The sequence below is a fragment of the Halichoeres trimaculatus genome, unplaced genomic scaffold (assembly GCF_033239565.1).
Source record: "Halichoeres trimaculatus isolate MK-OKI-2021-1 unplaced genomic scaffold, fHalTri1.1 fHalTri1_scaffold_18, whole genome shotgun sequence".
Classification (NCBI taxonomy): Eukaryota; Metazoa; Chordata; class Actinopteri; order Labriformes; family Labridae; genus Halichoeres; species Halichoeres trimaculatus.
The window spans coordinates 11183648-11210060 of NW_027437196.1; the positions used below are offsets into that span (position 1 = coordinate 11183648).

General features: G+C 39.5%; 1 protein-coding gene and 1 long non-coding RNA gene across 2 annotated transcripts; one reads left to right on the plus strand and one right to left on the minus strand.

Moving 5' to 3' along the window:
• The first annotated feature begins 722 nt into the window (after positions 1-722).
• Positions 723-21540, plus strand: LOC141807821 (uncharacterized). The gene is made up of 6 exons (XR_012599866.1): positions 723-982; positions 1543-1623; positions 3417-3473; positions 4030-4083; positions 16974-17046; positions 17152-21540. It is a non-coding gene; the product is annotated as an uncharacterized LOC141807821 (long non-coding RNA).
• On the minus strand, positions 21425-26413 carry en2a (engrailed homeobox 2a). The gene is made up of 2 exons (XM_074694039.1): positions 25553-26413; positions 21425-23678 (listed from the first exon to the last, which is right to left on the minus strand). The coding sequence occupies exons 1-2, from the start codon at positions 26037-26039 to the stop codon at positions 23359-23361; spliced, it is 807 nt and encodes a 268-aa protein (XP_074550140.1). The 5' UTR covers positions 26040-26413; the 3' UTR covers positions 21425-23358.

A 26413-nucleotide genomic window follows, 5' to 3' on the forward strand; every position in this document is an offset into this window, starting at 1 on the left:
TTTGTTTGGCTTGCAGTCTCTCTTTGATTATTACTATTATTATTATTATTATTATTTATTTTATAGTTAATTAAATAGTGATGTATTCTTTTCAAACTTTTTTTTTTAAATTTTGACATCCCTCTACTTCTCTCTCTGTAATAGTAATTAATAAAACTAAATAAAAATCATCTGGAATGATTACACTTATTTTTGCTGTTTGAGTTTATAGGTGTAACACTAGGTTCCAAGTCTAGATATCTTGATTTTTTTCATGTCTACTTAAAAGGAAAAGTATATGTTACTTGTCCAACTTAACAAGTTTGATGTGTGCTCTCAAACAATAGTTGGTGCACACATACATAGGTCTAATTGTGGTTGTTGTTTTTTTAGTTTTTATTGCGAATGTTTAAAATGCAAAATTACAAATTTACATTAAGTGACGTCGAATTAACCGTAATTTATCTACTCGTATAAAGTATTCCACAGCAATTAATAACATCATGTAATTTTCCCATTGAGGGCAGACTGCAGTCAGTGACCCACATCCCAGTGCAATGAACTGCTTAACTCAGGCTGTTGTTTTATTCAGTGCACTGTCAACAGCCGGGTGAGGAGGAGGCGGAAGGGCGGGATTTAAACTCACTGGCTACAATAATTGGACACAAAATTCAGCTGTGCTTCGTGATTGGCTGTTGTTGCTGTCACTCTGAATCTGTTATCACTGCTTCCCGCGCCATTCGACGTGCACGCGCAGGACGACCAGGCACGTAACCGTTGGGAGACTGTCTGGAGTCTGTCTGAAATTGATAAAATTGGAGATGGAGTTTTGCCTCTGTTTGAACGTTTACGAGGAAGCCGCCCGCTGGAAATGGGATTTTTTGCTCACCACCTCAAACGCCTTCGCCCAGGAGACGCCAGGCTGAGCCGAAAATATTTTTAGATAAACGGTGTGAAAGTTTTTTCTTCTGCAGTCTATCAGCAGACGGCTCTTTATGTACAGGTAGGTGAGACAGACGCTGGAGTGCAAGTTGGCTAGCTAGCCGTTGATACTGCGTTAGCCAAAATATGTACATTTCAGACTGTTAACCGCGGTTTTTGTTCCAAAAACACGACTCGCTAGCCTAAATTATTAACTGCCGTGCTCTCCCACAACAAACCGTAACTAACCCGATTAAAAGCGGCTGTAGAAATAATGCGCATTTTAGTCATGTGCATTTAGTTGTTTTTGTGACTGTGTAGCTTTCATGTTTTGGAGGCTTGACCTCATTCGCACTACTTCAGGAGGTTGCGCAGGTGACGCACCTTTGCTGACGTGAGGTTGTTGATTAACCCCACGCGCGCTTAAGCTACCTGTTACTCAGCAGACACCTGGTGGTGGTGGGGTGTCTTCTCTTGACTCATCGATTCAGAGTTGAATTAAGAGTTAATGACAAAAACGACAAATGACACAGTTTTACTCACACGTGCTGCTAATTCTTATAGATCAATCTATGTGGCCCTGATTTAAGATTAAGTGAGCCGTCTTGATATATTTATATGCCCTTTCCTGTCCTTGTTCAGGCTCCTCAGGGGGCAGCTATCACCCCTGGAGTTCAAGAGGAGTGCACCATCCAGTATGCAGCCTGCACCAGCTCATAAAAGGTTAGTTGCAGTGCACTTGCTGGGTTCAGGCAAGGGTTGTGTTGTTTCTTTAACCTCTTGAATCCTTGACACTTCTTTTTTATTTTCATCTTTTTACCGTAAATTCTGAGAAGTTCTCAAAGCTGATTAAAAGCTCTTACCACACAGTGTGACAAACAGCTTTTTCTTCTGACTTTTACAAATTTATAAAATATATTTTAATGTGTTTTCATCCAGCTGCAGTGCCACATCATATTGAAAATCCCAGATGTTCCGTGCATTGTTTTCTACTTCTCAGAGATTAAGCCTCACAATCTTTGCAGAGCTGATGAAACTTGGAGCACTGCTTGTCAATACTTTTTAAGAGTTTCAATTTAATATTGATTCCGATCAAATTGCCCAAAATTTGCTTCCTGTAAGGGAGAAGATGTGTTTGATTTAATATGTGTGCCCTTAAATAAAATGGAGGCCAGAGTTGTCTGTCACTGATCCACTGCTGCCTCAGACCTGTCTAGACGCTTTTGCCCTGTCACTGCAGCAGTCTGCAGACAGTGTAGTCATATGACTGGAGGGGGAAGCCTTCCTCCCTCCTCTCAGTGTCTGCTCTTTTTTGGCCAAGATGGCTGCTATAGCATTGTTGTTGTAACCCATGACGTATATAGGTTGATGTGAGCAAAGAAAGCGTCTGGAGCAGAGTGATATGTTCAGCTTTGATGAAACGGTCCACAGCTGCTTTAGCATGTACTGAACACAAAACAGGCCGTGAATGTTAACTCTTGGATGGAATCTTTTTAACCCCTGTTTTGTGTATGTGTGTGTGTGTGTGTGTATGTTTAATCGTTTCGATAACTGTTTTCTTACAAATCGGCAACTCTCGGTCCACACATGTCCAAAAGCGGTCAAACCCGTTGCTTTTTGTCATTTTTGACTTGATCGCAGCTTATACCTGACCTGTTTCTCTGTTGTTTCTTACCTGCGTGTTACTGGGATGGGTGGTAGCCATTTTGTCTGGATTGTTACTCCTAGGATGTCCCAATAATTTTTGGAAGCAACTGCTGTCTTTGCATTTTATTTAAATTCCAGCTGCTACTTGTAATTATGAAATGGATGTTTTTTCTTTAAACTGGTGTGTGCAGTTTGCCGTTGATCAAATAGTAGGAGCTGATAAACTCTAAACTGCTTTTTTCAAGATATAAATTACAGTCCCTTCCCATCGTGAAAAATTATTCCTCAAAACTTTTTTTTTTCTGATTCCATATTGATTTAGGACTCTTTAAATAACTACTTATTCAAAAAAGCAGAGCGTTACATTGAAGATACAGAGGTTAATGTATGTCTTGTGACTTGTTACATTCTCCACATTTCATTACCTGTATGGGGATTTTAAAAACTAAAGTCCTCTTAATTAAGCCGAGGCTCAGGATCTCGTGAAGCACTAAACAAAATATATGCGAGTCATATTTTAAATCTTTAAAGCCTCACATTTCTCACAAAGCAACAAATGTGTTTTCGAATAGAGAAAGCAGCTGCTCCAAGTTTTTCACTTTTGCTTCCTAAAGTGCCCCCCAGCCCAACCCTGACTTCACAAGTTCCTCTCCCCTCACTGAGTCTGTGATGTTTATCTGTTTGCTGTATTAGTGACCAGCCTGGACAGATCTCTTCATTATCTCCTACTTAGTGCATACTCGTCTTCTCTCTGACAGCTTAGTCACTCTCGTCTCGTCTCATTGTCAAATTGTTTTCCAGTGCCTGTTGATTGAACTTATTTCAGTGAGGCGTCCAGACCCATTTTAAAGCACAAAATATCTTTGCAGGGGTGTCCAAAACCTTATCCAGTACCTGGAGCAATGACCAAAATTCCAATCAAAAAGGTAAGGATGTGTGAAAAGTGAAGCTTTTCAAACATTTCTTGAATTGAATTTGTAATAAAAACACGACATGGTGTTCATTATCACACCTTTTCAGCTTTTGAATTTTAATCATTTGTTTTTTTTTGTGTGAGTGATGCCTTAATGAATTTTCTAATTATAAATATAGTAACTTTTTGTTCAAAAAAACTTAAAACCAAATTTATGTCACTAAAATTTACTACATCCAAAATTAGATATGATCCATTTTGGAATAGTTAAGTAATTTTAACGAGAGTCCATGTTTTCATTTTCAAAACGGCAAAGTCAGGTTGGCAGTTTGAGTTTAAATTGTCTTAGCAATTTTTACCTTTGCAACATCCTATTTTAAAAAGAAACCTTTGAAAGTGCATTATCTATATTAAAATGCATGCTGGGTTAATAAATCTGTAAGCAAAATAAAATTATAAATTAATTAAATCCTCTTGCATTTATTGTTTGTCAGTATTTTTTCCTAATTTTCCGTCTCAGCAGCAGTGTTTTCTGACCACAGTTTCTTTTCATCTTTTATTTTCCACAGGTGATCCCTGTCATACACTGTTGTCTTCGACACTTCAGCGTGTCCGCTCTAATGGTAAGATCTGTGTTGACCTGTTCATTAAAGCACATTTGGGCATGTTAAAAGTTGAGAGAAGCAATCTGAGGAATGCTTTAAGTGAGAGATTGGGATGTCCTGGGGGAAATGTTAGCCTGCTGCACACACCAGTATCAGCAGAGGTTGAGCTCTAGCCTGCAAACACCAACTCTACATGATGTAACGTCGAAAAACAGTTCGTCACGTTCAACCCCATTCACTCATGAGTAAAAATGATTTTTATTTACATACATTTGTGATCTCTTCATAATATAATGATGGGTATGGACCTCAAACTTTCTCTTGAAGCTGAGCTGGAAAATGCTGATGCAAGAATGGCTCTGAATCTTCCTCCTGTATTTCTATTGGCTCATTGTCTCCACCCACAGTGCAGTCACAAGGTCTAACATCATGATGATGTCTGGAGAAAACAGGCTTTCATCTGGGCTCTTATGCAGCCTGAGCTGTAATAAAAAGGTTGCTTGCTTTATTTCTGTGCACACACAGAGTAAGATTGGAGCATGTTTCACAGATCGTTCTGTACAGCAGCGGCACCTGCCTTTGTCTGTCCTAAACGCTGGCTTGTTTATCTCAGCAGCCTCTGCTGCGTAATGACGCAGTTTCCTCTGACATTGGCGTGGCATATTTTAAATCAAGGCCTTCACTGTATTTTAAGGAGTCTGCTGGCAGTGTGCCAAAACATGGATCCATTTGCCCATTCCTGCTCTAAGAGCACAACTGCACAGCTGTGACCCTAAGCCGGGCCTAGCATTGATAACTCAAAGCCAGCAGCGTCCATTTTAGGTTGAGGCAGTGGCAAAAGAGCTGAGCTATGATGTAGAAAAGAAATCTGAACTCGCAGCAAAAATCCTGCACAGTTTCTTTCATGGCAAAATAACTTTTTGTGTTCAGTTCTAAGAATAACAAACAATGGACCAAACAGGCATGCACATATAAAAAAAAAATGAGTGTTTGAATTAAAATTTCAATACTTTTGGAACAGTGCTTCGCGAACTATTTTTATTTGAATTATGTTTTTTATTTTATTTTGAAATAGTGTTTCATTAAAATTCAGTGTTTTTCGATGGAATATTAAATTTAATTTTCAAAAAACGTTTTTTAAATAAAGATAAAACGTTGAAGCAGAATTTAGAGTTGACGTGTTAAAAATACATTCCGCAGAAACAATCGTATACAAAAAAATATTTTATTTAATGAACGATTTACGCAGTTCGTTTGTATTTTATTTAAGGCAAATTTTGACTTGGCAACGTCATCTAAAACATGCTGAGTAGGTCAGTCGGTACTAAGCAATGCTAATAATAATTATAAAAAAAATAGATATGATTGATTTCAAGAGTTTTAAATTTTCCTAAACATAACGTGGAACAAATTTCAAGTCCTAATGTACTTTGAGTACAATTTACGGTGTTTTTTTCACAAACTGATCGAAAAATAATTCTTATTTTTGATAAAAGGCGATTCAAGCATTTTAAATCAATTCAATACAAAAATATCTGTTTCAGTTTCTCACTCAAGCAATCAATAACAAAAAAAGACATGGTTGTTAATTTTCAACAATGAATACAACTGTATTAAAAAAATATTTCACATGATTTTATTTTATAAATATGGTCCAAATATGCCTGTTGACATTTTTTATTTTGTTGTAATGGACGCTATTATTTTGTTGTTAATGGGCGCGTAAATATATTGACTGTCTCTTTTTTTAATGCTTAATGAGAATTTAAGTTGTTGTGTTGTGAGTTTTTCATGTGGGTATACAACAATTCAAGGTTCTAGAAATCGATCTTTACTGCTGTATAATGAAGTAGCTCAGGATGTAAATGCACTCTGAGTTTCAAACCCGCCCATTACAACATTAATTTAAAAGTGCTGTATTTTGCGTTGTAGACCTTGACCCATTGAGAGCTTTGGGTGACCTTTGCTGTCCTGAATACTCACTCTTGCGCTGTTAAGACCTCTGCGTGACAGGCGGACTGTGTTCTGATGCCACACAACACAACAGTAGCTGTCAGTAACAGAGTAAGCTGGGCCTGTGCTCCGCTGCCTTGAAAATGGAGAAAACAGGAAAAAAAGCAGGTGGGGTTTATCCACATGTTGAAGAGGCAGGTCAGAAAAACCAACGTTATTTTGAATTTTAATGTCATTGATTTCTCTGCACACTCAGACCTGTTAGCTTTTTGTGGACGGTTCACAGAAATGAAAAGTTTACTTTGTCTTGTTGCACTGAAAACACCGGCAAAGAGGAATTACTTTGGTTTTAAAAATGAAAAACTATTTCATCCTCAATCAGATTTAGACTGAAACTCTGCTTTTATTAAGCACAGCTTTACATTGAAGCTTCAGTCAACCAGAAACACTTTGGTGAGACAGTAGTTTTTTTTGCTGCCGATCAGTTACAGCTGCCTTTTTCCCCTTTATTACAATATTCATGATGCACCTTTATTACAATAACAACATGAGTGACTCGTTTATCGTGTGGATTTAGCAAAATATCTCTCCTCAAACACAATTTCTGAGGTATGAAATTGATCTTTTGTAAACACACAGATCTTAACCTGGAGATATTAGACCTTTGTTTATCATTAACAGAACCAAAACACACCACTCACTGACTGACTGAGCAGAGTGCAGCCACAACATCACTATCAACATAACATGATTTTTAGATCCTCTTTAGGGGAGGGTAACCATCCTGAAAACTGCACTGTCACTGACACATTTTCATACAATTACTTTGAAGGCTTTTTAAAAGGTAAGTAAACAACTGGATTTCTTTGACTGCAGTGATGTGGCGATTGTGTATTTGTTTCCTCACTGTTTGTGACCCCCCCTGCTCGTCTTAAGATCTGCACAAGTGTGTAGCGTGTCCGTTCCCCACTCAGTTGTGTTGCTTTGACAGCTCCAGCGATTCCTCCTGTTCTAATTTGACTGTAAATCCACCACTGGCTTTTCAATGGAGCGTGCTCGCCTATAACACCCCTCATAAATGGTACAAAGAAGGCTGTAGGCCTGGGTGATCACCGTTTGACTGCAGTGCAAGGCTGCATGCCTGCTTTAACTCCACAGCAGCCTGAGCGAGTGCTTACTCTCTGGGAAGAAACTTTTGGCCTGAGATGAACTTCTGCTGTTTTACTTTACTCCTGAGTCCTGAGCACATACCGCTGGACCGAGGGCTGGAAATGGAGATGAGGAGTCCAGTTTGAGTTTCCGTTTTCAAAGAAAACAGTGGAACAGTTACTCATTAGCATCAAAGTGCTTCATTGAGATTCTTTTTGCTTCATAAGAATTAAAGTCTTTTATACAAAGGCAGATGGAAAATGATAGTGGTCGCTTTGATGAAGCATGGGTCAGCTATCTTAGCCTGCTCTACCTCTGTCTCAGCTGAGTGTCCAGCACTGATATAAGAACATGAAGTGTCCCTGAACTTCTTTACTTGCTGCATAGAGCTTGATGCATGCTGGATTTTGGAGCTTGAAAGTTTTACTAAGCAGTGCATATATTTGTTGTGCATTCTTGAAGTTTGATTTTGTACAGCTGGTCCATAACGTACCTGCTTAAAACCTTCTGCTCTGACCTTTATGTGACTCTGAAATCAAGCTGAATGTATGTCAGAAAATCTGAGTTCATTTTAAGTCATCTAAAAGGAAGCTTCAATAAAAGTGTAACCCGATTAAAGACCGTAATATTAATTAATATTCTCCAAAGAGAAACTATAGAGTGAGACACAGTTTATCTTCTCTCTTGTCTTGAATCTAAGCTTTAAAAAAGTGTCAAAAACAGTTTTGAGAAAAAAAACATCTATCCTTTGTCTGTTAATCCTGAAAGCCCAGCATTTTGTATATTTTTGAGTTTAAATGTAGAAGCACTTCTGCAAAATCCCAAAGCATTTCAATTTCCCCTTCCAGGAGCTTTACTGAAACTTTCCTTCAGACTTGGATCTGCGAGTCTTGAGGGTGTTCTTGCATTTTTCCCTAATTGGGGCTTATTTTAACACACCTGGACTACCTGCTTCTTCTTTGCCATTTGACCTTTTTGTGAATTAAGACGGCAAGGCAGAGTTTGAGATCGTCAAACCCTGTGGTTCATCATAGCAAAGGGAGGCTGCACCATGACTAATTAGTAAATCTCACTCCTCTCTGAGGTAAAAAAAAAAAAAAAAAAAAAGATTTCCTTTGCAGGGAGGTTTGGGGCTGATGAGTAAATACCCACCTGCACATAGTTGGAGTAACCTAATAAGTCTCCCTGGACTTTGAAAGTGAATATTTCATTTTTCACTGATCTCCAACAGCTTTTCTTCATGTCTCATACTCCACTCCCCATAAGTCATGTAAGATGGGTAAAGGGGGAACACAGACTGCAGGGTCTCTATCCTGTCACACAATGGCTCGGAAAGGTCAGGCCTAATGAAGTCAGGGGTGTGACCCCGAGTATTCAGTGACTTTGCATAGGCCCCCATCCTACCACTGCAACCATGCCAGTTAATCCTTTTTTGATCCTAATTGATAGGCATTAACATGATCCTTATCCAGGAGCTGTGTTTTGTCTTCCACAGCCCTCCTCTCTGGGTGTCAGTGACACAAAGTGTGAAAGCGTTAAACCAAATGTGAAATTGATATTTTTCATGTTTGTGTGCCGTGTATCCAAACGCTCACACAAAGTGCTCGGTGCGAGGCGTTTGCCCTTTGAGGCTCTTAACAGGACTTAGCTCATGACCTCTAGAATCCGACTGCGAGGTGAATGGTACCAGCCCATTTCCAGTTTGTTTTCCCCCGACTCCTTTCATCTTCATCACGAGGTGATTATGGCTTTAACTGTGAACTAATTACCCTCTTTAAAATGTTTGCACTGGCTTTGAGTCAGGGCCTTGTCACTGGAAGTGCAGCCAGTAGATAAGTTCTGAAGTGGACATGTTCCAACAATTTTCAAGTGCTTTATCTGAAAAACTCTTTTTAAAGGTATTTGTTCACGTTCTGTAAAGTTAAAACAGCCATACACAAAAAGAGGAGTAATCATCTTTGTCTTAAAAAAACACGAGTAAACTTGTGTTTCTCTTAAATTCAAATTAATACCATGCACAGGCATTGACTTATAAAATGTCTTCATCGCCTCTTTAAGCTGACCTTTCATTAGTTATGTTTCGTTACAGCAATTAGAGGTCAATGAACTGTACCAGAGCGTTCACACTACAACATCAAAGCACATCCATACTCTCACAACCACTTTATTTACATTAAAAGCAGCAAATGCTCCAATTTTCAACGTAGCTCTGCTTCAGAACGGGCTGGTCTTGATTCATTTGATGAAATTCAGTTTTCATGAGGTAAGCTGAGAGGTAAAGATAAACAGAAGGAAATATTTTGAATAAAGTTTTGTTTTGGTTTCACTTTGAACATTGGAATAGAAATGAAGTGAGTTCTCATTAAGTTACCAAAAGTTTGACAAATTTTTGAATGAATGAAAGGTGCAGCATGTTTTTTTTTTCAGTAAATTCACTGTAAAAGTGACTTTCGATTGCACTTCTTTTTTTGTACAATATTATAGTTCACATGATAAAATTAGAGAATTTGCAAAAAAAAAAAAAAACCATTCATTCTTTTTTTTTGTATCGCCAAAATGTAGCATGTGACCCTTGAAACCTGGCTGATAAAGTTTTATCAGGTATACCGTAAGAAAATTAAAAAAATTGCAACCTCACGTTTTTTCTGCAGAGGCTCAAACTTTGTACCCTGTAATTAAAATTCAGTCTTTTTGTGAAAACTTTGTCAATTAAAAAAAAAAAAACTCAACACATCCCCTTCATCCGATACACAAGTTTATGTTTTTAATTCATGCTCACTTGCATCTAAATTTTCTCTGACGGTTCCTGTGGAACATTTTGGGGGCTGTGCCTTTTCAGCTGGGTATCACTGTCGGCAAACTTCTACTAGACAAACGGATTCACTTATCAATACAAAGCTTCAGTATCAAACAGCAGTTCTGCTAAATGAGATTCAGAATGTCACAGTTGGTATGATTTAATATACTGGTCAGCTATTGGCAAAATGATGGTATTATGATTTTTTTTAATGAATTCAGAAACTGTCATGCTTTATAGATCACCAAGTTGTTCCTGCAATCTGAGCACTATGTTAACTTTTCAATGCATTTGAAACAGTGGGGTCTGTGTTTGGTTTAAAAATATGTCCCAAAGAGGCTTAATTAAAAACTGCAACAGTGTTTTGAGTTGTCAATACTGTTGATAAGGCAAAGATTACAATAGTCAAATGTTGTGATATCCTTTCTACATTTCCTGTCATATACCCTCAACTGATGCTGACAGTAACTTTGTTTGTTTTTAACCTCTATGACGATATCTGTAAAAAGTGTCCTTGTTAAAAAAAATCTGTATTGGGACGACATATGTGTGATTTTTGTTCCCCCTCAGTACTCTCAAAACTTGAACAATTAAGAGGCATATCTCGCCATGGTGCTCAGCAGTGTGCAGCAGCCCACTTTAGCTGGAAAATGCCAGGTGTCGTGTTGGTTCTTGTTGGTTTCACACGGCGACTCCAGTCCCTCCCAGGAATGCAGCTCTCAGGTCTCCATAGGATTGAATGTTATTTCCAGCTTGTTTGTTGCAGTGAATAATGAGTCCTCTGTAAGGCCTGATGACATTATTTAGAGATGGTTGTGAAAAAACAAAACAAAAATGTAATTATGGAGCTAAGAAAGTACAGATTGGGAGTATGCTTCTGTACACCACTTGACTGCCACCACCTGCCCCCTATATGTCACACCTACTTCACTCATCCAGCAGTTGTGAATTGGAGCTGGTCTCTGCCATGTGCAACCCCCAGCAGACATCATGAATCAGTCGAGGGTTGAAGTTAATAATGCTGCTGTTGTTTAGAGTAAAACAAAAATCAGATTTCACAAAGCATTGAGAGTGTGGTGGAAAAGTTACTCAGTGATGGCAACAGGAGAGCTCCCCTTAGTATTGCTGTTTCACTTAGCAAGTTGTTGAAAAGCTGTATTTTTCCAGGTGTGTAGCAGCACTCATGGACTACTGGACAGTGTTTGTCAGATGTGGCTTGACCTGCTGGTGAAAGAACTCTCCTGCATTTCCTCTGAAGTGTTTTGGGAATCAACATTTGGCAGGGGAGGAAAATGGTGTGTACCATCAGCACCACTCGCACCACTGTATGTTGAGGTTTCTTCATCCCTAGATGCGCTTGTGAATCTTCTTTCTCTCCATTAATATTTTTTTCCAACATCACCTGCTTAAAAAAGAAAAACCACAAATTCATAGATATAAAACTTTTTATTTTGTTGCTCCACTTCAGTTGAAGACCGTCCAGCCTGAAAAAGCAGATCTAGTTTTTTCAGCTTTGCACTGGCATAATGAGTTCAAGTATAAGTAATTAATGGAAAAATTCAAAGGTGAAAACACTCCTGGAAGCCTCAATGCACAGCTGACGCCCACACTTTAAATAATTATTTACTTTTGCAAACTTTACTGGTAAATTGCCATCCTGCAGCATTTAGCCTATCAACCTTAGAATTTTTCATTATTTTCTGCTGTACATGATTTTTAGATTGTTTGAATCAATAAAGTGAAGGCCAAACACTAAAGTTAATGTATACAAAGAACAAGCTGAAGCAGCATCAAGTTATTTTATTTTTTGAGAGACTTGACTTGCCAAAATAAAAGCTCGGCCATGCTTTGTTATTCTACATCGAATTAAAATTTGAATTGAAGTCATTCTCATAGAGCCGTTACCTTTCTCCTTTCTGAAGTTTGGAACTTTCACCCAAGAAGACAAGAAAAGCAAAGACTTCCCAGCTCCTCACCTGCTGCACTTTAATCTCTCCACATTGTTTCTAAATTAAGAGTTTCTCTTCGAAATGACAAAGCTGGAGGAAAAAAAGAGACATCAAATACTTTCTAGGATGTTGCTGCATCACAGCAAGGATGAGAGGAGCTCGTTGTCATGTGTGAAGCAGCTCTGTAAAAGGGGCTACAGTAATTTCCACCTTTCTCAGGATGTAGCTGTCAAGAGTAGCACCAGCAGCCTGTCATTGTTTTCTGCATGTTAATTTCAACAATTTGACCATTTTTCAACAGCTTAGAGAAGTGCATGCTTGAAATTGTCTCCTACAGTTTGAGGCTGTTAGCTTGTGCAGCGGCTAGTTTTACACTAAGTTATTTACATTTCAATTTATAAACTGAAAAAAATGAAAAAAGAGCAGAGAGAGAAATAGCTGAAAAGTTGTCAAATAAAAAAAGTTGAAAGTAAATGCTTTTCTAAATTCCTCTGTTATTTAATACCTTGCATAAAAAATATTGCTGACTCATTCCAAGGATACTGTATATTCAACATTAAAGGTTAAGTTGAAGAAATTATTGAACTTGAATGAATTTCAGTGTATGAAATCAGCTTTGCATAATTTTTCTACAACTTCGAGCAATGAAAGAAACTTTTTTTTCTGAAGTTGTTCCTAGGCGCATGAATTTACCTTGGATATTTGGGATGACCTAGCTCCAACAAAAATATGCATACATCTTATGTTCTATTTAAGCTTTAGAGTGATGTTGCAAAACTATTAAAGTGGATTTTTTTTAATCCGCCATATCTACCTTTAAACTCAAGGAACACTTGAATTTAAAAAAGTTGTAGGTGAGATAGTTTAGTGTCCTCTTACCACTCTTGGAGTGAAACTCTCAGAAATCAACTTTATGGTTTTGAAAATATTTTTAATCATCAGACAACCATCACACTCTTCTCTATTATTGGAAGCCACATGTCTGCAACACATATGTCCTCTTTGGTAAGTTTTCCACTCTCACAAACTGCTCCCTACATCCTCCTCTCTTGGCTAATGCCAGCCAAGAGCTGAATTCAGATTTTCAGCTTTGTTAGTTTTCATAACAAAGCTGGTCGTCCCACATGGGCAGACTACTCAATCCAACTTCTCTTCTCAATGCTGCACATTCACCTTTCTCCTGACAGAACCATTCAAAATCAAGGGCGGCATCACCTTTGCCACTAATGAGGTTGTTTATTTACCAAATTTCCTTGTGGACTGCGAGTAGAAAAACAAGTCATGCATAGTGGAGCATATAATCAGTATTAGGAAAATAGAGCTCCAGAAGCCTGGATTCCTACTTTCCTACGTCAGATAAACACCATGTAGCTCACCTGAAGAACCACATTGTTAAACCTTCTAACTGAAGCTAAAGATAGTAAAGAAATAACCTCCAAAAGATGTGATTAGCATATTTAAGTTACACATACTGCTTTACATTCATTCCATATCACATTGCATTCATCCTCATATTTAAAAATATCAATTACACCTTTTTAATTTTGTAATGATGACAAAAATACTGTTTTCATTTCAAAAACCCTGTCATGATTGTGTCAATCTACAACTCACATACAGGACTTAGAGGCAGCAATAAACACTTAAAAGCTAAACATAATTTACTGAAAGAGAATCCCAACTCGAAACTTACTTCATCACAATTTTAAGCAAGGTTACAAATACGAGTAATATTACATGGAATACCAGTTAGCAGCATTTTTCAGCTATAACAGAGCTCTAAAAATAATCAGCTGCTGGATTTTGTGAGGCTTTTCAAGGCAACGTGAGCTGCAATTAGACCAAATAATCTGTGCCTAAACAGTAGCAGCACTGGCTTAACAAAAAAAAAAAAAAAAAAAATCATGACGCCACAAGCAAAACACTGACACTCAGCTTTGGCAAAGGGAGCTGGATGCATTGCTTTTCTTTTTTTTGGTTACTTTGTATTGTCTGCATTGTTGAAAACTGTACTATCCCGAATGGTAGTCTTCACGTTTTAACCACAGATCTGGTCCATGTTAGCATCACAGTGATTAGCTGAAACTGATGGAAAGCCCCTGGGCGTTGATAGTTTGTGAAAATGATGATTTATGTGTGGCACTGTTCTTTATTTGGTGCACAGCAGAATTCCATTTCTGGTTAAATCCATCCGTCGTTTGCAGACCTGCTCATCACAGCGCTTGCACACTGCTTTATTTGCTGATTTAGATTGGGTTCCAATCTCTGCGTAAACGCGTGAGGCTTTACTGTATGTTTGCTTATCTGTCCAGCCATCCCATCTATTCAAACAGCGGCCCTTTCATTTAAGGCTGGGTGCTGGCTGGGCTTATTCCTCTTCTTCTTCTTTTTTTTCTGGGAACTTTTCTGTTATTTTGGGACCAGATGGCGAGGGGCACGGAAGCACCTCTTTTGTCCAGGCGCCTCAGTGAAAAGAGGCTGTCCTCCCTAATGTAATCAGCGGCACCGGAAGGGTCCATTTTGGGCTGTGAAAGAAGACAATCGGGTCTGGACACGTCTAGATTACAGAAACGCAGAGTTCATCTCCCAACCCTGCCCCCTTTGACCAAACCCCTGGCATGGAGGATCCTCAGCTTTGATCAGCGGAGGGTGGAGGAGCTGATCCGACCTCACTGGGGCCAAAGGCCACCCCCTCTCTGCCCTGTTTACCCTGCACTTGGCTGCTGCTGACACCTCCTTCCGGAAAGAACCAGGGGGTGCTGGGTTAGCTTGGGCATAGGGGGGATACCATGACCTGTCTAGACACCGTTACTTGTTGCCCTGGTGTTGCCAAGGGGACATGATGAACTTTGACCTCAAATGTAGTTGGTTAGAAACCACTCAGGTCATCTGAGGAAGTCATTTTTTTTTTCTTTTTAATTTCCAGGATTGGGGGTGGGGAAATGGGGCGGGGGTACGGATGTGACCCACATAATACACAATCTGCTTTGAGGGACACAAGAATGAATTTGTTGGTGAAAGTTCCTTTTGTGGTTTCAATAAATTTAACATTTTCTGTCAGGAAACGGGACTATGGGATGGTTAGAGTACAACACGACAAAGGGGTCGAGGTTAAATCTGAAACTACAAGTTACTTTCTTTGACTTCTTCTGATGCCATGATGACATTTTTTGAGGGACTGATGTTTTTTTTTTCTCTTTTTTTTTCCCAATTTTTGATTTAATATTTTTTTTCCTTTCTCTGTGAAACATTTTGTTTCTTTTCTTTACATTATGGAGAGTGTGCATACCATGTGCAGTAAGTTCGTTTTCATTTTTAATCTGTCTGATCTCATTTGATCTCAGATGATAAAATCAGTGTGTAAGTAACTGTAAAAAAAATATCCTTACATTTTTATGTATTTTCTCATGTATTTAAGACCTTGTTATTAATAATAATGACTTTCAGTTGAGTTATTTTATGTTGCATCTAATTTTTTAAATGCTTGTATTGATTAACCAATGAAAGATTCCTACCTTGGGCCTGTATACTGTAATTTTACTGTATCTTAAGCTTATTTTTTTATCATTTTTTCACTAAATTGTTTGTGATTTTCAAACTTAAACACATAAAACATGCAGTTCTTGGGAATGTGCTTCCTTAATTTTCATTTTCATTTCATTTGTATTTGTAACTAATAGGACTTATAAAAACACAATGTGGAGTTCAAGATATTAAGTATTGCTTATTGATGTCTATTTGAGACCAAATGGACACAAATGCAGAATTACAGTTTAGAAATGCTTTGTGTCTTAAAATTCAGGCACCCAACTGTCTCTAGTGTTACAGATAAAGACTTTTTACAGGAGTGTCAGCATATAATAAGACTATTTTTTTGCTACCATTTAGAATTTGCTGGGATTATATAAATCTTTTTCTGGAGATGTTTGGCCGTGCACGCATAACCCTGAGTTCACGTAGTTTTAAGCTTTCATATGTTGTAATTTGTCCAGAATTCGTCCTCAAACCTAAGCTCTGACCTGAACCACAACATGGCCCTATGTGTGAAGTAGCTTTGATGTTGAGGCTGCTCCTCAGGAGTGGGTGTAGCGATCCCACCATCATGGCCGCCATCATTCCCAACCCCGCCCTCTCGCCTGCCACTCAGGAACAGTTAAAATGGCAGCATGCAGGAAAGTGAGTGAGAGGGGAGAAGAAGGAGAGACGCCCACTACTGCGAGCTGTGGCATGGTTGACTGAGCCGCCTGCTCGCCTGTTTGCCAACTCAAACCGAGATGATTATTTTTGGCGTCTTTGGCCATTTGAGAACAATGTCGAACCTGAGGAAGTCTAGACAGGTGGATGGAGCTGGAATCAGTGAGGGGTTAACAGCTTTTGTCAGCGCTTTTACCAAAATAAGCAGTTCACAATAACGCTCCATTTCTCGCCACCTCTTATCACAGTAACTAAATGTTCCTGAATGTTTTTTATTCAATTGTTGCATTTTGATACAAACAGAGCTAGCGGAGCCACGGCTGCTGTATTTTGGTAGCACACATGTAACCAAACAAACCACACTGATGCGTGACCCTTACTTCAGTATGAAATCTGCTTTTTGCTCTTCACTTCAGTCTTTGGCGAGCTTCCATTTTATTGTTCAAATTTTCACTTGTAGCCTGGCACAAAGTGTAAAGGCCCTTGCATCTCTTTTTTTTTTTGAAGCATACAAGATGTAAAAACTATCTTTATTTTACATACACTGTGCGCTCGTCCTTGAGGTAATGTCTCAGTCTGAGTTTTAGCATTAGCCTCATTTGTATTCCCAAGTGATACTGTACAGTATTTCTCTGCTATATTTATTTTTAATGTACAGAGAACAAAGTGCTCTGATCAGTGACCATTCAAAGCTTCAGCTCTATGCATATTCTTATTATGTCATCCAACTAATACCAATTAAAGGCACACCAACCCAACGAGTTGGAGACACATTTAACTGGATCACAGCGCGTACATGTGTGCAACCAGCTTCAGTAAACACTCTGAAATTAACCATCACACCCATTCATTGTGAATCCTCGCAGGTCAGGCCTCCACTTCTTCACTGCTCCATTGCAAGGCACCCCACATCCAAACTGCAAGGAGGAGAATTTTAAGGTAAATGTCCAAACCCTCTATTTTTAGGTCTTCCTACTCACTTTGAATGACATTTTATTATTGGCTCGTGGTGTGAATGTGTATTTTTCTCTTCCCCCTCTGCAGTGCAGAGAGCTGCTGGTGAATCTAGGAAGGAAGATGTCATGCTAAGGATGGGTTTTGGTGATGATGTTTTCTGCTGTTGATGCAGCATCGAGCTCTCACTTTGTGCCTCTGTCAGCTATGATGCGTAACCACAAAGTGAGTGACAGGCCGGTCCCCCGGGGAGAGCAGGGGGCCTGAGGTGAGTCAGATGTATCCTTGACCCTGTCGAGCTGTGTCAGCAAGCAACACAAACTCAGTAAGAAAAGCCAGAAATGGCATGACTGTACACTGTACAGCTTAATTTCGTATGTAGAAGATGAATCTAAGACAACCCAAGAAACACCACCACCTTGACTGTTCCTGTTCAAGAAATCTGTTTTTTTTTTTTAACTGAACAAACTCCCTCAACTTATGAATTATGAAATTATAATACAGAATTTCACATTAGCAGTCATACCTTTGGCTCCTTCCCTGAATTAATTCCGCCAGACGACACAAAGTTTCAGTTTTCTGTGATATTACTGGAAACCGGTTGGAAATAGGAACGTTATTTCCATTTTGCATGTTTTTAACAGTCTTTAATTCAGGGAAGGACACATGCAGCGTTGAACACATACAGGATCAAACTTTGACAAAAGATTTCAGAGGGGGGAAATATTTCTGTATTGTTCTAAGGAGACAAAATTTATACCTTTTAAAGTTTTGCTTAGTCATGTAATGTTTGCTTCAATCAAAGTTACGACCTCAGAGATTCTCAAGGCAGGTAAGTACCCATCTGTTACATTCTCATCAGTTTAAAGTTTGGGTAAAGATGAGAAAACTTCTGATAAAACATTTTGTTTTAAGACATTAAATTTAGGACAACACAAAGTTATGAGACTTCAATTTGTACAAAGAGAAGGAGTAACTTTTTGTGTTTGTCAAACATTTTGAAAAAAAACATCCCTCGTGTTGGCTTTTCTTTTAAAAAAAAATGAACAGCTGGCATTCAGTTGTTATTTTTCCTGTTCGATGAAGAAATTTGAGAGAAGATTCTCCCTGCTTCTTGATTCTCTGCTTTACTCGTGCTGTATGGGAGAGCAGAGAAAGGCCACTGTGGTGTATTTTTCACAAATTATAGTTTTATTGTTTTATCACTCGTGCTCTAACTTTCATTTTATTAACTTGTTTGTAAATGAACAGAAAATGAAGAATTTCAAACCATCAATAACCAGAAGTGTCAGAGGTGAAAAACTCTTATTGGCTCTGTCTCGTAAACTTTGAGTATTTCTTTTTTCTGTTTCACATCTTGAACAAAAAGATCTTCAGGGTTTTTTTTGATATGTGTTGAACAAAAACAAGCAATTTAGAGACACCTCTAAATTGTAATGGGAACATTTCGAATGTTTTTTCAGTTACTTAAAACTGAACCCCGAACTAATAAAGAAAAAAATGAAAGCATTAAAAATTGTTTCTTGCAACTTTCACTGTTTATGCTCCACTGAAGCAGAAACACTTAACGTTTTAACACTTTAAACATTTCATGATCTTAAATAATAAATTTACATGCCTTATGAAAAATGTTTGCTTCCATTTGGTGAAATTTGAACTCATTACTTTACAAAGTTTGAAATGAGCATCTACGCTTAGTTGTGGGACTTTTGTTTCGATCTGTTTTCATTTCACAGCAGGAGGTTTTGCAGAAGACAATGTGAAAGTCTGCCAACAAACATGATACAGACTGAGCAAATGACACACATTTTCAATCATCAATCACTCTTTAAATTCAAGCCTTTCTGTTCAATTGTTTCCTCATCTCCCACATCACTTCCACAGTTTTCTATGATATAGGTTATCCTTTCAGCGGCACATCCTCAACACTCTCTTTAGACAACAAGTGCTTTCGGTCAACAACGTTTTAAACAACTTTACAGAGTTTAAGATTCAAGAGTTCTTGTTTTTATTCACGCCCGAAGCAGGAAACATTTTTGCTGAACTCAGACATCATAGCTACATGGGAAGAAGTACAAGGACACTTGTTTTCCTGAATTTCGTTAAAGTGAACAAAAAGAAAAAGTCTTGCATCTCTCTTTTTTTTTTTCTTCTTTTTCAAAGAGGTCGCTCAAACACCGTGTGTGAAATGAGAGTTGCCTGGGTGTGACTTTTCCAGAAAGCATCCGCTTGCCATTGTCTGCCTAGTCAACTTCTGCAGGCCCCAGCGCCCTGACTTCCATACATGAGAGATCAAGGGTTACCAAGGTGCTTTTGAGAGAGGAGGGCTCAGTGTGAGCGGGGACAAACCGGTCCACAAAATACTCATTTCCTTTGCATGTTAGGTGCCCTAGTGGGGCTTCAGACGGGGTCACTGACAGCCTCTGGGGTAGAGTTTTCTTTCCCCCTCTCCCTCTTTCGTTGTTCTTAATGAAAACTGTTGCTCGCCTTTTCAGTGGCTTGCTTTCTGCCTCCTGTGTACAGTACAGGGCTTGATAATGTGTTGAGTTTGTCCCAAAGAAAGTTTGTTCAGACTCTAGCTGTTTATCCGGAGCCAGACAGAGGCACCTCATGTAGAAAAGGTAAAAGTAATTCTGTCCACCTCTCATTCTTGCCGAAAAGTTCAGTCACTGAGCCACGGCATTAACTTGTATTCTAACAAGATTAAAATATATTCGTCCTGGGGATTAGCATAGTTAGGTGTCCTTTTGCCTCTTTTTTTTTCCTGCACTGGTGCGGTGACAGTGGGCTTTGATCTGTGTTGCGAGGCAAGAGTCCTGGCTTGGACCTAGCCATTCGAGTGCCAAGTGTGAAATTGGCCTGATGTCATCCCCATTCTTCACCTTTTACATCTTTCACCACTTTAATTATGTTTCCGCCACAAAGCCCGGGCACCTCTGAGCAGATTCCACTCTGGCCGGAGGAAGCATTTAGAAACTGTGGGTAAATGACACAGTAGGGGAAAGGGGGGGTGGGAGAGGTCATAGCAGGATGGGGGCTCTTTTGTGTTTGGAGGTAGACATTGATACTTTCCTGATGTCTCCTGTGCTCACTTCCATTTTTTGCGGCATGAGAACTTTCCGCGATCCATCTCCAGAAACCAACTTTTGTTTCGGACGTTTTCAAAAACTTCTTCACACAACCCCAGAAGATGTTTTTATTCCACAATGATATCTCCCCAGATTACTTACATTTCATGTTGTCATTTTTCACACATTGGAGCGAGACTTTTCCGTTAAAGCTCCAAACACGCTCCATTTCTGCCCACTTGACCTCTTTAATTTTCACTTCCAGACCAATAACTCTCCAATAAAAGCTTTTTGTTCCAGCAGAATGTGCCCATGCATGCAGCCTTTTTTCAGCTTCAGCTATTGTTCATGCATTGGTGTCCCTATCTGAACTTCAGGGAGCTCTCCTGCTTGTGAATTTTTTGATGAAGGTTCCTATTGATGCGCTGAATGAAGCACCAAAACAACAAGGGGTATGTGCGCATGTGAGGAGGAAGAGAAATGAATGAAGTGTGTGGGGACGTGTGCGTGCCAGGCAAGAATAAAATAAAACAGAGTGATAGTATGATGTGTGTGTGTGTGTGTGTGTGTGTGTGTGTGTGAGTGAGTGAGGGGGAGAGTAAGAATTGGTGAGTGAGAAAGCAGTGTGTGGAGAATGGGTTACTGAGGGGAGGGGGGGGGGGGCAGCCACCTGCAGCCATGACAGGCTTTGACCTTCATTGCTCTCCCTCTCTCCCTCTCTAGTGTGTCCCCCCTCCCCTCCCCTTTCCTCCCCTCTCTCCCCTTTCGACTCTCATTTCTGCCCTGCGATAGAAGCCCAGGCTCTTTTCAGAAGCGGCGAGGAAGACTGACCGTCGTGGAGACAGTGCTGGGAGCAGCCCTATCTGCTCCAATGCTAGTCACTGGCCGTTAGACATGGCGTTCAAAGACTAGCGGTGCAAGTATGGAAATGCAGATCAGGCATTGTTGGGGAAAACATGCCTGGGAATTGTTCAAGGCTTTCCCTTGCATAATGTTTGGATGCTTTTGCGAATGTTTTAATCTCAAAACCCATGAATTTGATCCTCCATGAATGTGATCCTGAATGAGTGGGCGTCTGCATGGAAAGGATTGTCATGCTGTGCAAAATAATGTTTGTGATTACATTTGTGGGTATTTGACATCTGGCAACATTTATTTGAAACAACCATTGTATATGCCCTTCTGTTTTTGGACAATTTTAGCCATTGATGCATTTTTTGCATGAATTATTATTAAAAATTAGATCTATTTCTTGACAGAAAGCTGCGAGAAACTTGTTTGTGTATAATCTTCAAGGTTTATTTACTCTTCTTTTGCAGTTTTCAGGAGGCAGTTAATTACACAATTAATACATGATACAAATTATGTACATTTATACCAAAGAATACTTCAACATAAAATAAAAAATAGCATTGTATTCTACAACTCTGTGTTGTAATTTCATTTAAACATGTTCATATATAGATAGATATACGCTGATGAGTAAATTCAATATGTCGTACCAGCAGTTTTCATAAAGGCATTAAACTTGAATAGTCTGCATTTGAAGTAATACTGCTTCTCTGATTCGGCACAGTCATGTTTCATAAAAAGTTCACACCTGAACTTTAAGGCAAAGTGTGTTTCTGTTTGGTGGATTTTAATTCACACACACTTTTTGCAGATACACAACAAAAACACTTTGAAAGGCAAAAAAGTCCACAATTTGGTATGGATACAGTCTAAAACTTAGCTCGATCATACTTTCCTGTCGATAAAGACCAAAGTTTAAAAACACAGATGTTTTTTTTGCCCCAAGTACAACAAATTGCAGCTCTCATGCAAAAGGCCCCATAAACTATTTTCATTCACAGAAAGAAAAGAAAAAAGACAAACCAAAAAGAAGTTATTGCAAGATAAACAAGCAGTGTAAACACCTCAGATATCTACTCTAAAGCAACACTGGTCATTGGATAGATTTTTTTCTCAATATAATCTATATAAATACACATGAAGTCCTTTCAACAACAATAAGAGATTTCCAACATTTGTAGTACAGTCACTGACGGATTTGCCTTCTTTTATGATATATGGATATGCAATAAAACTGTATATAGAGAAAGATTTGACAAGAACATCCAATAACCTGCGTTTAAAGTCTATACTCGGAGTGCGCAAAATGGTTGTCATCATTGTCTTTATGCTACAGTTGTTCTTGTGACTTTAAAGGCAGCATCATAGCCTTCAATGCATTTAGCTACAAAACATGATTCATATTGCTATTTCAAAACTATAGCTGCACTGATGTGTTGGCAAAACGAATGAAATACGCACAGATTTGTTTAAAGGCTATGAAACGAGCACACATGTAAGCAAAAAAAGCCTAACCTTTAGTTATGTTAGAAAAATCGCTACCTCTCTCAGTCACGTTGAAAAACTGTTCCTGTGAATTTATTTTTTTAATTTTCATTTTTTAAAAAGCGTATCAAAATTCAGATTCCGTCCAATTAAGGGTCTGACATTTTCCAAAATAGAAGCACCGTCCAAAATCCTCTGTCCGTTTTTTTTTTCTTTTTACACAAACACAACAAAGGAAAGCAACAAAGCGTGGACAATAAACACTCGAGTTAGCATTTATTTAAATTCACAGTAGCCTGGATGCAGCAGAAAAATATTCTTTGGACTTCAGTATGCTCACTTCACTGACAGATCGAAGTGTCAGCTTCAAAGTATGATGACAATCATGGTTAGCAGTAGGCCTATAGAAAAAGAGGGGTGTTAGCATTTGAAGCTACCTCCTGGAGGGGTGGGGGACAAACAATGAAAACATACCTTTATACAACATCTTTTATAGACGTGATATTGCAGAAATATCTCTATTATTTTTTTAAAACAATTTATGCTGGTATACTCTACACACTGGCCCTTTATTCGATGAAATTATTGCATTGTAGGCTTAACAAAACCTCCCGTATAACGAAAAATCGCTATAATATTCCTGTAGGAGCCTATAGAGAGCTATGGTGCCATTAAATATTCCAGTAGGGACTCTTACTGTGTCTTTGAAGTATCTCTGTGTTGTTTTGGGCCCTTGGTGTATCTGCAGTGATAGTAATAGAGCTTTATTGTATTTGTATCTGCTGTGGTATCATTAAATATTCCTGTAGGTAGTGATATCTCTATATAATCTATCATAGGATCACTATAGGTTCTTTTTCGTCATGGAGGCTGCTCGTGACTTCTCTGGAAATCAATCGCTGTCTGATTTTTCGTCCTTCGACGAGACGGTGGCGTGATTGTACAGTCCCTGTGCCATCAGGTGCAAGGCCAGGGAGTTCTTTGCGCCGCTGGCCTTCTTGATTTTGGCCCTCTTGTTCTGAAACCAGATCTTGATCTGGGACTCGTTCAGGCCCAGCTCTTGCGCCAGGTTCTGCCGCCTCTGCTCGGTCAGATAGCGGTTCGTCTGAAACTCTGATTTCAGTCTTTGCAGCTGCTCTGCTGTGAAGGCCGTACGTGGTCGCTTGTCCTCTTTGCTAGTCGTTTTCTTCTTTGGTTTGCGAGATCTGGGGCCTGCAGTTGGAGGGATGCGGGGGTGGAGGGGGTCACAGAAACATAAACATCGTTAATTTGATATTCATCATTTATGATATTGCTGGAAAAAAATAAAACGTTTTACAGTATCTGTAAGGTTTTCCACCAAAAACGCACTCACGTAGACCTACATCTACATACTACTGCTGATTTTGGGTGGAATCAAAACGTGCGTAAAGTCTGTTTGGGAAGAAAAACTTCCATCTTACACAATTTTAGTATCCAAAATGAAGAAACAAGTAAAAACACATGTTTATACACACATTAAATCATCAGCTAACTTTATTTTGGAGTCCATTTTTGACACCAAAATAAGTTAAATTGAATCCCTGAAGCATTTTTGGCACACTGAAAAAAAAGGAAAAAAAAACAGATTCGAGTGTAAAATGTTGAGACGTCCACTGAAAATATACACGAGAAGCAGCAAACTCCCCTCCCCACCCTGTTTCTATCTCTCCCTGACTTATACACACATGCGTACGTACGTACGTTCATACACACACACACACACACACACACACACACACACACACACACACACACACACACACACACACACACACACACACACACACACACACACACACACACACACACACACACACACGTCTCTTTCTGTAGTAATATGGAATTATCAACCAATAGGACAACAGTGTTGGGGCAAAAATCGTAGCCACTGTTTTTCAACTTAAATCCAAGATTCATTTCAGTGCCACTACTCTACATCTCAGTTTTTGTGGGTCACTTGAAAAAAAAGCTCCTCAATGGGACAAAACGTGAGCAGAATGTGAGCCGCACACATTATATCCACATTAATTTTCCATCCGGATGGAGGCCTGTTTTGGACGAGCTTTGGAGTGACTGAGCGCTTCTTTGCCCCTTTTTCCTTTTCAAAGAGAGGAAACTCCTAACAAAACAACATAACGCAGGCCGAACCTCTACTGATGAATCAGCGGGTGTGTGTATGTGTGTGTACATCAAAACTGTGCGGCTACAACTCGTAGTAGTCGCCTACGCCACACCATACAGCGTTACATAATGCATGAGAACAAGTTGTACTCCACTTTTGATGTATACTTAGATAAAAACACAACATATTAGTCCCCCTGAAGGCTCCGAGGCAGTAGCATTTGTTTTCTTGTAAATAAAGTTCATAAATGGCACCAAAACTCTCAAACATGGATGGGCTATGCTATGGCATCGTCCATTGCAAAAACATGCATTTTTGATCCATCCCAAACAGAACTCACAATCTGAGCAACAAAACAGCAAAGACATGAGTACCAAAATATTTTGAAACGCTGCACATGATGCAGAAGACGTATAACCGGTCAGCACGTTTAGTATATGTGGCACCCTAATCTTATCATATGCATAACCCCGAGGAAATATACAAGGAGATTTCTGAATGGGAACATTTTGCAGCAGAAAAAATCGTGCGTAAAATCAAAACAAGTGGCTGTTTTCCCGATTTTATTCTCTAAGATTGAAACTTAAAAATTGAAGTTACTCCGGCGTTTTCAAACTCGAAAATTTTCTGAATCAAAAACAAAACAAAACAGGCCCCACTTTTACAGCGACAGATTTAATTTTAATTTTTACGTAAGTTTTATTCTACACTGAAATATGATTCGCCGTGTCCGTAATTTACCATGTGCCTTGTGTCGTGCGTAAAATGTTATTTTAATAAATTCCGGCTGCTTTAATATTCAGAAAATTGTCTGTTTTTCGCTGCACAGCACGGTTCGCTTCTCTCAGCTCGGGAGAAGTCGGTCAAGGCATCCGGGGTCAGTGTTACGGGGTATTTCAGGTTACTGATAGTACAGAATACAGTTAAAAACGTATGCACCAACCTGAAGAAGGCCTGTCCGAGTATCGGGTGCAGTAGACCCAGGCCGGCCACAGCATGGGCTTTGACTGGCCCGGGTTTGAGCTGGCTTGGGAACTGTCTGAGTCTGAGCTTAGGCACTGGTCTCCGTTCTCCCCGCGGGGTTTCAGGGGCTCCTCGGCGGCTATAGCGGGCTTCTTGGTCCCGGTGACCGTGTGAGGAGTGGAGGTCCCTTCCGCCGGCACCGTGCTCCCCACAGGCTCGGTCTGAGGGGCGACGGGGCTGTTGTGGCTCTCCCGCGATGCCAGGCTACTCTCTTCACGGTTTGCGCCCCCGTCCTTTTTCCGTCCGAAATCCGGCCGCAGGATGTTGTCGATGAAGAAATTGGTGACCCTGTGAGGGATCTGCGGGTTCCCCGGCGCTTGTAACAAGGGAAGGATGCCTCTGTTGGATTCATCCGCCGACTCCTGCCGCTCCACCGCGTCTCTGTTGCCGTGATCATTTTCTTCCATACTGATTCCGCTTTACTCTCTTTAACCCCTTTATCGCTCTCGCTGTTGCAATAAAAATTGCAAGGAACTTCAGGAGGGAAATATGAAGGAAAAACTGCACGCGGAAAATAAATAAAAAAATAAACTCAAATTCTATGGAGTGCCTCGGACACCATGCAAAGCCTTGCGGTAGTGTCCTCTGAGAAAAGCATACTTTTTCACATATATTCCCTCACTCTCGGGTTACAGCTGCTATCGCAGAGCTACAACATGTGCCATTTGCGCACCATGCAGTTTCTGCTTATCCAGTTTGAGTGCGCTCTGCAGTGCCTACGCCTAAGCTAAACTAAGGGTAAATAAAGAGGCTGCTAAACTGATGCTCTAATACTCTCACT